At 45.1% G+C, this 12,265-nt stretch overlaps 1 protein-coding gene across 1 annotated transcript in view; it reads left to right on the plus strand.

Moving 5' to 3' along the window:
• LOC310772939 (E3 ubiquitin-protein ligase Midline-1-like) overlaps positions 1–12,265 on the plus strand; it is a gene marked incomplete at its 3' end in the record, with an annotated part of 71,604 nt that overhangs the window by 40,232 nt on the left and 19,107 nt on the right. The window contains exon 4 of the mRNA XM_083632892.1: positions 8,784–8,879. Coding sequence (XP_083489018.1) covers positions 8,784–8,879 — 96 coding nt within the window. The remainder of the gene's footprint in view (positions 1–8,783; positions 8,880–12,265) is intronic.

Below are 12,265 nucleotides of genomic sequence, written 5' to 3' on the forward strand. Positions count from 1 at the left end.
TAAGCATAAGCCGTTAGATCAAAATGGCTTGAAGAGAATGAAAAAGCTGGTACATTCACTCGGGTACGTACTGTACGTCCAAACGTTTGACTGCTAGTACAGTACACTGTGGTCATGGTCATTGAATGATGATATAAGGAGAAGCTCTGTGAGACTTGAGATCTTAGTGTTCTACAGCTTTCTGTGTATTAATAGCAGCAGCTGTGAAGGAAACAGATTCCTCTCGAAGAGACTCTCCACAAATTGAGCATGGCGTTGTTAGTTCTGACAGACCAGACCACCAAGTCAGGCTCAGCTCACGTATAAACCCAGCACATCAGCTGATTCCCTTCTATCAGTGTATATGCAGGAATCCTCAAGTTAAAATCAATACCTTATCAGACCTTTTTTAAGACCTTCTCAATATATATAACGCCACTTTCCTCACATCAGCGAGGGGTGCAAATCACAAGTTTCATCACGATACGATATTATATTGATTCTTTGGACAACGATACGATATTTGCTGATATCACAAAGTCTGCCATGATACAATTTCGATTCAATTCAGCGGTCTGCGATCGATATAAGACGATATCAATTATGCTCATTTAACACCATCAGCACAATAGAGCAAAATGTAATACCTCATCAAATGGTGCTTAAGATGTTTTAATACTTTTTAAGAGCCTTCATTTTCACTAAGTTGATCTATCAACTTTTAATACTTTTCAAGATCCCGCAGATACTCTGTCTAGGCATTCAATTGGCAAATCTCATACCTTATTTAAGTTGACTTAATTCCGGCGGTTTTTCGGCTTCCTCTGCAAGTCGTTTGCAACCCACCTCCACCCCAGCTCCTCCTTACATGCTGTGTCTCACTTAAACAATGTCATTTCTGTTCTCATTGTTACTTGCTCTGTTCTGTACGGGGGTCTTTGCTGCTGCTCTGTTCTGTACGGGGGTCTTTGCTGCTGCTCTGTTGTGTACGGGGGCCTTTGCTGCTGCTCTGTTCTGTACGGGGGGTCTTTGCTGCTGCTCTCCCTGCCTCAGGCTTTCCATGTTAACTCAGGGCAGGAAGCTCCCATACTGCCAAATATAACTATTGCATATGGCAATACAGTTTATTTTTGACGATAGTGGTCCTGACAGAACTGCCTCTCAAAACTGTCAGCTGACCACACTTCAGGAAAACCTATTTTTAGAAGTGTATTTATATTTCAAGCGATCTCGCTACACCGCCTTTCTCCCCGCAATCGAGTCTCTGGGGAATTCAATCCACTGTGAATTATAGTCATTCAGCGATAGATTAAGACTGGCAGGCATTAACCCTGAGGAGGTGTGGTTACCGATACATTAGGACTGACAGGCGTTAACCCTGAGGAGGTGTGGTTAGTGATACATTAGGACTGGCAGGCATTAACCCTGAGGAGGTGTGGTTACCGATACATTAGGACTGGCAGGCGTTAACCCTGAGGAGGTGTGGTTAGTGATACATTAGGACTGACAGGCGTTAACCCTGAGGAGGTGTGGTTAGTGATACATTAAGACTGGCAGGTGTTAACCCTGAGGAGGTGTGGTTAGTGATACATTAGGACTGACAGGCGTTAACCCTGAGGAGGTGTGGTTAGTGATACATTAGGACTGGCAGGTGTTAACCCTGAGGAGGTGTGGTTAGTGATACATTAGGACTGGCAGGTGTTAACCCTGAGGAGGTGTGGTTAGTGATACATTAGGACTGGCAGGTGTTAAACCTGAGGAGGTGTGGTTAGTGATACATTAGGACTGGCAGGTGTTAACCCTGAGGAGGTGTGGTTAGTGATACATTAGGACTGGCAGGCGTTAACCCTGAGGAGGTGTGGTTAGTGATACATTAGGACTGGCAGGTGTTAACCCTGAGGAGGTGTGGTTAGTGATACATTAGGACTGGCAGGTGTTAACCCTGAGGAGGTGTGGTTAGTGATACATTAGGACTGGCAGGCGTTAACCCTGAGGAGGTGTGGTTAGTGATACATTAGGACTGGCAGGTGTTAACCCTGAGGAGGTGTGGTTAGTGATACATTAGGACTGGCAGGTGTTAAACCTGAGGAGGTGTGGTTAGTGATACATTAGGACTGACAGGCGTTAACCCTGAGGAGGTGTGGTTAGTGATACATTAGGACTGGCAGGTGTTAACCCTGAGGAGGTGTGGTTAGTGATACATTAGGACTGGCAGGTGTTAACCCTGAGGAGGTGTGGTTAGTGATACATTAGGACTGGCAGGTGTTAACCCTGAGGAGGTGTGGTTAGTGATACATTAGGACTGGCAGGCGTTAACCCTGAGGAGGTGTGGTTAGTGATACATTAGGACTGGCAGGCGTTAACCCTGAGGAGGTGTGGTTAGTGATACATTAGGACTGGCAGGTGTTAACCCTGAGGAGGTGTGGTTAGTGATACATTAGGACTGGCAGGTGTTAACCCTGAGGAGGTGTGGTTAGTGATACATTAAGACTGGCAGGCGTTAACCCTGAGGAGGTGTGGTTAGTGATACATTAAGACTGGCAGGCGTTAACCCTGAGGAGGTGTGGTTAGTGATACATTAAGACTGGCAGGCGTTAACCCTGAGGAGGTGTGGTTAGTGATACATTAAGACTGGCAGGCGTTAACCCTGAGGAGGTGTGGTTAGTGATACATTAGGACTGGCAGGCATTAACCCTGAGGAGGTGTGGTTAGTGATACATTAAGACTGGCAGGCGTTAACCCTGAGGAGGTGTGGTTAGTGATACATTAGGACTGGCAGGTGTTAACCCTGAGGAGGTGTGGTTAGTGATACATTAGGACTGACAGGCGTTAACCCTGAGGAGGTGTGGTTAGTGATACATTAAGACTGGCAGGTGTTAACCCTGAGGAGGTGTGGTTAGTGATACATTAGGACTGGCAGGTGTTAACCCTGAGGAGGTGTGGTTAGTGATACATTAGGACTGGCAGGTGTTAACCCTGAGGAGGTGTGGTTAGTGATACATTAGGACTGGCAGGTGTTAACCCTGAGGAGGTGTGGTTAGTGATACATTAGGACTGGCAGGTGTTAACCCTGAGGAGGTGTGGTTAGTGATACATTAGGACTGGCAGGTGTTAACCCTGAGGAGGTGTGGTTAGTGATACATTAGGACTGGCAGGTGTTAACCCTGAGGAGGTGTGGTTAGTGATACATTAAGACTGGCAGGTGTTAACCCTGAGGAGGTGTGGTTAGTGATACATTAAGACTGGCAGGTGTTAGCCCTGAGGAGGTGTTTTTGGCCAACAACGCCTATGAGAAAATTAATTCTGTTGGTTTTGTAGGAGGGTTTTAGTGTTGTGGTTCAAATGCACTTAAAGACGAGCTGAACTGATGTCTCAGGGTCTGTTGTGATGTATCCGAGTGGAAACAAACATGGCTTTGACTAGAACAGGGTCGAGAGGCGGGACATAGTGTGTGGATGATTTGATTTGACCGTTTGGGGACTGGAGTTGACGTTGGCAAATCCTGGCGCTTGTATGGCGTGCTCTGCATCCAAATGGAGTGGGATTCAATGTGTTCTGCCCCTAAGCAAGTGAGATCCACAGAGAACCAGTTCAACTGGCTGCTTCCGTGCATACTACCGTTTCCAAGCCGAGGCAAGAGTGCTGCCTGCCGGCTTGGAGCGTCGACTAGTCGATGATTTGACTTGACAGTTCTGGGGACTGGAGTTGGCGTTGGCCAATCCTGGCGCTTGTATTGCCATTTTATTAATTAAACATCACTTCATGTGTCTTTACACTGCTCCTTTGTGATTGGTACATATTTAACAAGAGAAATCAGTCCGGCATGATGGCTTTACATGGATTCACATCAGCAGTGTACTTCATAAGAATTAATGTCTCTAATATGTTGTATGTTCACTGTAGGTCATAAAGTTTAAAGTTTAAGTCATAAAGTTGATATAATCTTAAAAAGGTGGATGCAGGTCTTGCGCCTGCACTATACCCATGCACAAAGGGCAATATAGAAATCATTAAAGAAAGGGAATATTTCAAAATATGTTTTGTTCTTATCTATCAAGGGAATATTGTGTTCTGTAAGTATCTGTGAAGAGAATGATGCAAATTTAGCATTCAAAAAACAGGTAATTCGAAAAGACAATAATAATACTGAGTGAATACCAAAGTTGTATTTATCTTTTATTGATTTGTTTATTCATTTAATGCTATGCTCTTTTTTCCATGGTGCCAGCGTAGCTCGCAGCGTGGCAACACACGGCAATGTCAGGTGATACGGTAGAACAGATCATACTTGGATGGGCGGTTAGTGGCGGCCTCTAGAGGGCGGCATTGACTTGTCTGTGGCTGTACCGTGGCGTCCCCGCACCTTAACAGTCATCACATCAGTGTGGATTAACACACCCTTGGTTCAGAACACACATTAAGTTAGTAACAAAACCTATGGGCAGGCCGGTTGATGACCACAGCAGAGAGACAGATAGACTGACAGAGAGACATCCAGGCTGACAGATGACAGACAGGCAGCAAAGCAAATAGACAGAAATACAAGGGTCTTCCATATTAATTCTTATGACCTTAATACCAGTGGGCAATATAGGACAGAGTACATGCAACTCAAACCGTTACAAATCTGTCATGAACTTGAACACAAGCCAGATGTAAATACATCATCTACAGTACGTCTGGTGCACAACTCTTGAAAAGTGGTTAAGGAAGGACCGCCTGCCTAAGACCAAAACAAAATGCGTGACAGTGACAGACATATGAAATGACCAAGCATGGATGACCTATTTGCGTGACGCAACTCATGCGCGCTGCTGCGGTACATTTTGAAGGTTGCACCAATGCACGCAGAGAGCCGGACTTCCGCCATGATACTATTGGAGCCAGGGGATTTCCTCTGGCAGAACCCGGAAATGCCGACTTGTGATTCAGAGACCCTTCGTCTCTGGAAGCGTGCTGACGTAAGACGTTGGGTCTCTGGAAGCGTTCTGACGTAAGACGTTGGGTCTCTGGAAGCGTGCTGACGTAAGACGTTGGGTCTGACCACATGGGACTAGGTAAGAACAGCACAGGTGACAAAACAGCAACCAGAGACAAAAAAAAGGCTTCAAGGCTGGGACACAGACCCGGCGCCAGGATGAAATGACTTAGGGGCGGTTATAACTGGGGAGGGGGCAGATATTTTTTATAGTAAAACATAGGTTATATACCCGCTATGCCGATTTCTGCACTTTTTAACCATGCAATAGCCTCTGAAAAGCTAAATAACAACAACACAAGAAAGACTACTGTTTCAAAATCAAATTAAAGATTTATTTCACAGCAGTGGTGAAATGAAGGCAGTGTTAAACCTGAGTGTCCTTGCACAATGCAAAATGTCGGCTGGAGCACTGTGAGGCTTTTTTTTTTTCACACTGAAGAAAGCCTCATTAGGCTGAAACATCTGTATTGTACTGCTGTACGTCATTAATGTTGGTCAGGAAATTCCACTCCTGTTCTGATGATGTAAAGATCACACTCTTTAGGGCTTACTGTACCCCTATCTATACTGCCCCCTTGTGGGCAAAGTTTAAGAAAGCAAGCATGCATAAACTTCAGGTTGCCTATAATGATTGCATGCGCATCTTGCTGAAAAAGCCCATGGTGGAGCAGTGCTAGTGACCTGTTCTGTAAGGCGGGGGTGGCCACTTTCCAGGCGCTCCTGAGAAATCTGAGGTACAGGTTCATCTGTAGATTGAACGTGTCTCAGAATGTTATTATTAAGTTGCTCACTGATCCTGGGCTAAGCACTGTGAGATACCAGTCACATATGTGGAAACTCTGGTATGACTCTCGTTTATAATGTACTTTTGTTCTTTTATTGTGCTCTTATGTGCTTTTTGTAATTGTGTATGTGTCATCTATGGACCAAGCGTCTGCCAATAAAGGTTTGATTGATTAAATTAACTGTAAAACTAGATTGTGAGTGCTGCCATTCTATATATGCAATTGCTGTATAGACCGTTTCTCACACTCTGAGGCTGAACATAGGTATATGCAAAATCATAGAATGAACGATTAGTTGACTACAAAAATCAACAAAAATTAACAAAATAATAGCCAACAGTGCCATGCCAGGGTCATTAAATAAATAAATAAGTGATCAGATCGCGTTGTCTATCTTTCTGCTCATATGTGGGTGCAGCTCGCTCGCTCTCTCTCTCTCTCTCTCTCTCTCTCTCTCTCTCTCTCTCTCTCTCTCTCTCTCTCTCTCTCTCATTGACTCACTGTCACTGGAAATTTCACTTCTCCATGGATGGTTTCCATTCTGTGGATTGCTACAATGGAGGAAAAAATAGCCTAGAATTAGGGCTGAAAGTTCAATTCACAACCACGAAAAGCAGACTGTTTGAACCAAAGTGATGTGTGTCTATCTCTCCTCCGCTCCATTTCAGCACCGCGGACATCGCCACACGGCCCTATCTATGCAAACAGCCCAAACGCATCTGTTTCTGTCTGTCTGTCTGTCTGTCTGACATGCCAGACGGTCATGATCACTACAACATGCAGTGAGGTTCAAAACTAATAAATACATCCCTGACACCTTGTGACAACCAAAGCACAGCAAAGCACGCTTCCCTGCCAATTCTGAAACAACAGAGCAATGTTTATAGGGGGTACATTAACTTAAACTGATCAAATTTAAAGTGAGGGGGGGGGCAACACATTTAACTGAGGGTGCAAAGCCCCCTGGCGCCCCCTGGTGGCGCCGGGCCCGGTGGGACAACACAGACGACCATCATGTTGGCCATCTCTTTAATATGGCGAATGTTGAGGTTATATAAATGACAAGGCAGGGAGAGAGAGACACTGAATGGCAGGGAGAGAGACACTGAATGGCAGGGAGAGAGACACTGAATGGTCTGCAGGCTTTGAAAGCCATTAAGCCACTCACTCAGCCTTAACGACCCCGACACAACAGGGCCAGCAGAGAGTGGGCGCTTCAGCACAGTTCATTCTATCTGTATCACTTCTGTATCACATGTACGTGTCACGCACATAGTACTTCATGCACTCAATTGTGTGTGTGTGTGTGTGTGTGTGTCTGTGTGTGTGTGTGTGTGTGTGTGTGTGTGTGTGTGTGTGTGTGTGTGTGTGTGTGTGTGTGTGTCTGTCAGTGTGTGTGTGGGTGTCCGGGCTGAGCGCACGTGGCGTGGCTGCTGACTTATTGTTGTAGCTTGTCCTCCTCATCATCCTCAATGTTTGGCTTATTTGTATCTCCCCAAAGACCGACATGCTGCTTTAAGTGTGTCATCGCTGTATTAAGGCCATCCATTAAGCCCTGCCCCCCCGCCATACATTCTCTCCTGTTTGTCGTCAGTATTCCCTCTGGACAGCTGCTTTTAATCCCCGACATAACATACGAACTGGGCTTCGTTCACACTGTCGCTCAAAAGCCACTGAAAAAGGAGAAGTTAATGAATTTACCATCATTTAGCTACAGTGATTCCCAACCAGGGGTATGTGTGCCCCTAGGGGTACTTGAGCAGCTTGCACCCAAGAGTGGGGATTCCAATTTATTTCCAAAATGATCAAAACAATATTCCAAGTCATTTTATATAGGGCCATCTTGGTAAAACTGATGACTTTTTCCCCCCAATTGAAATGGGAAGAATTGTATTAAAGGAGAGTCATTCAAATGATTTTCCATTCAATAATCAGATGTGTTAGAGATGCCTACTAAGAGTTGAATATGAGTTTAATAGAACACATTTAGGATAATTGGTGACACGCATGATGAGTGAGGGGGTACTATTGGCATGGCAAAGCAGCTCAAGGGGTACATAAGACAAAAAGGTTGGGAACCACAGATTTAGCATTTCCAGCTAGACTTTCATTTGAGGCCCAGGCCAGCGCTCAGACTTTATTTAGAGCATTTCCCCAAGCCTGTACTGTAAATATGTCAAAACCTGTGCTTATCAAGTGAACACCGTCACCTCGCTGCAGCGGTTTTGGAGATTGTGCAGGAAATTCCTACTTTCGCCGATCCTGAGCTTTAAAAGTGGGACAGTGAAGACACAGCCTCCGAGTGGCTTAGCACGCTCGGTTTGGCAATTACATACAGGTCTCGCAAGCAAAAGAGACAGCTTGTACCCGGCTTGTATAGGAGAAAAAAGTATAGGATAAAAATGGGGGGGAAAGCGGGGGATGGGGGGGGGGGGGCATGCTCACTTCCTGTCACTTGTTTGGCGTTTCTTTAGCAAAGAGCGGCGTGCGCTCTCTCATAACGGGGCGGGGCGGCTTTTGATGCCTTATTTGCCACTTGGCTGGGTTTGCGCACGGCTCGCTGCTCAGCCGAGTGGCTCTCCCAGGCAGTCACAACGTCTCAGTGTAGGCTCCCCCGTAGTCGCAGGTTCGCACGGGGCAGGATGAGGAGGCAGCACAGGGACGAGGGGCATCACAAGCGTCCGGAGGTAGGCTGTGTGGACACTCAATTTTGGGGGGGAAGGGGGGTGGGAGAAAGAGGAGGGAAAACATCTGGGATTAGACGTTTTTGTTAGTTTTGTCTGCATTTGGAGTCGTATTCCAGAATAGTTGTTTGCCACGTCGAAGTTAGTTTTTTTTACACGCCGTCTCGTAACTTCTTTGGTTGGGGTGGGGGGGGGGGGGGGGGGGGGTTGGGTTGCAGGATCTGTTGGACTAATTTATTTTATTTTCATTTTTTTTCATGTCTTTTGAGATGAAACTCTGTTGCTTTTGCATATTCCGTCCCGACCGTGCTCATGTCTCTCTTGTCTCTCTCTGCCTCTCTGTGTTTGCTGCAGCAAGCCCTGGACACCAACCTGGGCCACTTGATCAAGAGGAACAACGAGCTGGAGTCGCTGATGGGGAAGCTGATCCAGACGTGTCAGCATGTAGAGGTGAGTCCCTACCCGTGACCCGCATGTCTCTGACCTGCTATAGGCCCATCCAGATCACAATTTTGTAGGTTTTATTCTAACATTTACACTGTTTATCTGCTTTGGAAAAATGCATAATGCTAATTGATATATATATATATATATATATATATATATATATATACAGTATATATATATATATATATATATATATTTCAGACTTGTTTAGCACAAATTATTCCTTAAGGTAAAAAGAAAGAAAGAAAATAACGTAATGGTTTGTTATATCAGCAACCTTAGATTTTGCCCAGTGATTGTGTCAGTGACCTAACTATCTTCTAAGCTATGTGATGATCAAAATGGACATCAAAATATTCTTTAGCTTAGCATGTAGCTAAGGTTAGCAGCTACAGTATGCTAACATTTTGCAAACTGGCTGATTTGCTTTTGTTTCACATTTAACTCATTGAGTGCCAGCCACTTTTGGAGAACGGACGCTCCCAGTGCCAGAGTTTCAGAGCGTTTTCAGTGATTTCTCGAGGCCCACAGAATATTGTGTGATATTACTATGTAAACACTGAACACGCACAAAGAACGATGAGACTCTATTCTATCATCTGCAAAAAAAAGTTTATTGATCCCATTTTCCGTTCTTTAGTTATGAGCCGGAGAAGATAGCTTGATTCATCCAAAAACAGCAATTTTTTTCTAGAAGCTGAGATAATTGGCCTTTTGTGAAATTAAACATTTCAAGCACATCACTGACTCTGAAGCTAATCTTTTCTAATGTAGTCACACCTCAAAAATAATTTCCTTCAATAAAACAGTGAAGGCCAGGGAATTTTGTTTGGCAGAATAATATTTTTAGCTACAACCAGCAGCGCTGGCCCCTGCGTGCGCTGCTGGTTGCAGCTTCTTGCTGGTCTTGATTTGCTGCTGGTGGGCATCGGATATTCTGGCTTGCGTTTGTCAATCCTGTCCTGCTGCCTGGGTCTGTCTGGGTGTTGCGTGCTGCTCTGCGTGCCCCCCCCCCCCCCCGCCCCGCCTCGCCTCGCCTCGCCTCGCCTCAACTGCACACTCCTCCTCCTGTCTGTCGTGGCTCTCTGCTGAGTTTGCTGTGCGCACAGTGAAGGGTGAACATCCAGCTTTTTTACAGCGTTCCGCGTGTGTTTGTCACCGGCTCCTATGCTTCCAGTTGAGAATAATAAACAACTCCACGGTGTGGATGTGCGGATGTGCTGTTGCAACCGACACGGAGCGGCTCAATTGTGGGAGCAGATTGGCTGCTGCAGGCACAGCTGCAGTAACGTGCTTCAGCATATCGATGCATACGGATGCGATGCGATTTCCGTTTCCATAACGACTTCTTCTTTGTTTTTTCCTTGCCTTTCTGTTATGTGGAGAGCACTGTCGCCACCTAAGGGTTCTGTAAAATAGGTTATAGACCTCCAATAGCTACAATAGTTGTACCAGAGATGTATCAGGGATTGATCCACGTCCCACCGTCAAAAAACGCAATTGACGACAATCGTCGTCTTTGGCACTCTACGTCAGTATTTGAATTGACGACAGCTGTCGTCATTGGCATTCAATGAGTTAAGATGTGAAAATTTACTTCTGCAAGTTAAGCTCCAAAGCTGTAATTAATTTAACTTGTAATGTCAATACTTATATATAAATGCTGCAACTTAAAATATGGGTAATATTGGTAATAATTTATATAGAAAAAAATCCTCTGTCATATTGCTTTCATGTGATTTTTCCAAAAGCAACAGTATATTGTGTCCCAACTTTAGGTATTCTATGGTTTAAACAATACTTACATCATGTTTAACTCTTTTCCAAAATGTCAACAATTGGATCAATTACAAAACAGATTAATTTGCACAGTTTTTTTTATATCTATACAAATGGCATAGCAACCATTGGGTTTTGCAATTACAAAACATCTGGTTTTCCCTAATCAGTTTATACAGTGCCACTTTAGTTTGTCATTACTGGGATGCTGTGTGTGTGTGTGTGTGTGTGTGTGTGTGTGTGTGTGTGTGTGTGTGTGTGTGTGTGTGTGTGTGTGTGTGTGTGTGTGTGTGTGTGTGTGTGTGTGTGTGTGTGTTTCTGTGTGTATGTTTGTATTTAGATGTTCTGAATTCTGTACTAAGCCTGTTCCTATTATGCCGCCCCACCAAGAAGCTTTAAATAAAGCAACGCCACAGGGTTAAAAGGCAGTGACATCTCAGTTTGGAAATGATGGAGAACGCTCTCTCTGCCTGGAAAGGGAAGGCCTCGGCTGAAGATGATTGCGATTTATTAAGGAGATTTCAAAATTGGTCGTTGACTAAAATGTAAACCAATCACCAGAATAAAATGTTGGCATTGTAAAATGGTAAATGGCCTGCATTTATATAGCGCTTTTATCCAAAGCGCTTTACAATCAGTAGGTTCATTCACCCATTCATACACCGATGGCGGCAGGCTACCACGCAGGGTGCTGGCACACCATCAGGAGCAATTTGGGGTTCAGTATCTTGCCCGAGGACACTTCGACATGCAGACTGGAGGAGGCGGGAATCGAACCACCGACCTCTTTTATCCAAAGCGATTAGTGGACGACCCGCTCTACCTCCTGAGCTACAGCCGCCCCATTGTATCTTTCTAGAATCCATGGAAATGTAAAATATGAATATTTCTCGATAAAAATCTGTTGCATTTCACGTCTACAATCTCAACTGCTCATCCCGCCGGGGGTCCTCCAGCACTCTTCCTGGTTACTTACCGCCTCCCTTGCCCCTGCCTCGGAGGAGGCACCGCTATACTTCCTGGTTACTGACCCCAGAGCGGCGTGACTTACGGTAGCCTCGCCTAGCCCAACGCACGGCTACCGGCACGGTTCGGCATGGTAACATGTTGCGGAAGCCATGGTTCAAATCGTCAGTTAAGTTTAGGCAAGTAAAACATCTTGGTTAAGTTTATGCAAGTAAGCACTAGCGCCTCCTCTGGTCGGTTGGAGCGCCTGTTCGGGGCGGAAGGGAACTGGTGGGGATAGCGTGATCCTTCCACGCGCTACGTCCTGCCGGTGAAGCTCCCCGCTGTCAATCAATCAATCAATCAATCAATATCTTTTATTTAACCAGGTAAAAAAACCTCATTGAGATTAAAACCTCTTTTCCAAGAGTGACCTGGCCAAAACGGCAGCATAAAGACAGTTGCATCAATACACACAAACACAAAATAAACAGATGAAATACAGTCAGTCACACACTCGGGGAAACAATAGTGAGGTTACACCTCAGGGCAATCACAAGAGCCAAGATAACTCATTTCTCTGTCTCTTAAGATTGACCTGAATTCCCCCACAGTTATAAGATTAGATAGTTTCAAGTCCTTCTGTCTGTCAGGTGAAAAGAAGC

The sequence above is a fragment of the Poromitra crassiceps genome (genome assembly GCF_964638095.1).
Source record: "Poromitra crassiceps genome assembly, chromosome: 3".
In the NCBI taxonomy this organism is placed as follows: domain Eukaryota; kingdom Metazoa; phylum Chordata; class Actinopteri; order Beryciformes; family Melamphaidae; genus Poromitra; species Poromitra crassiceps.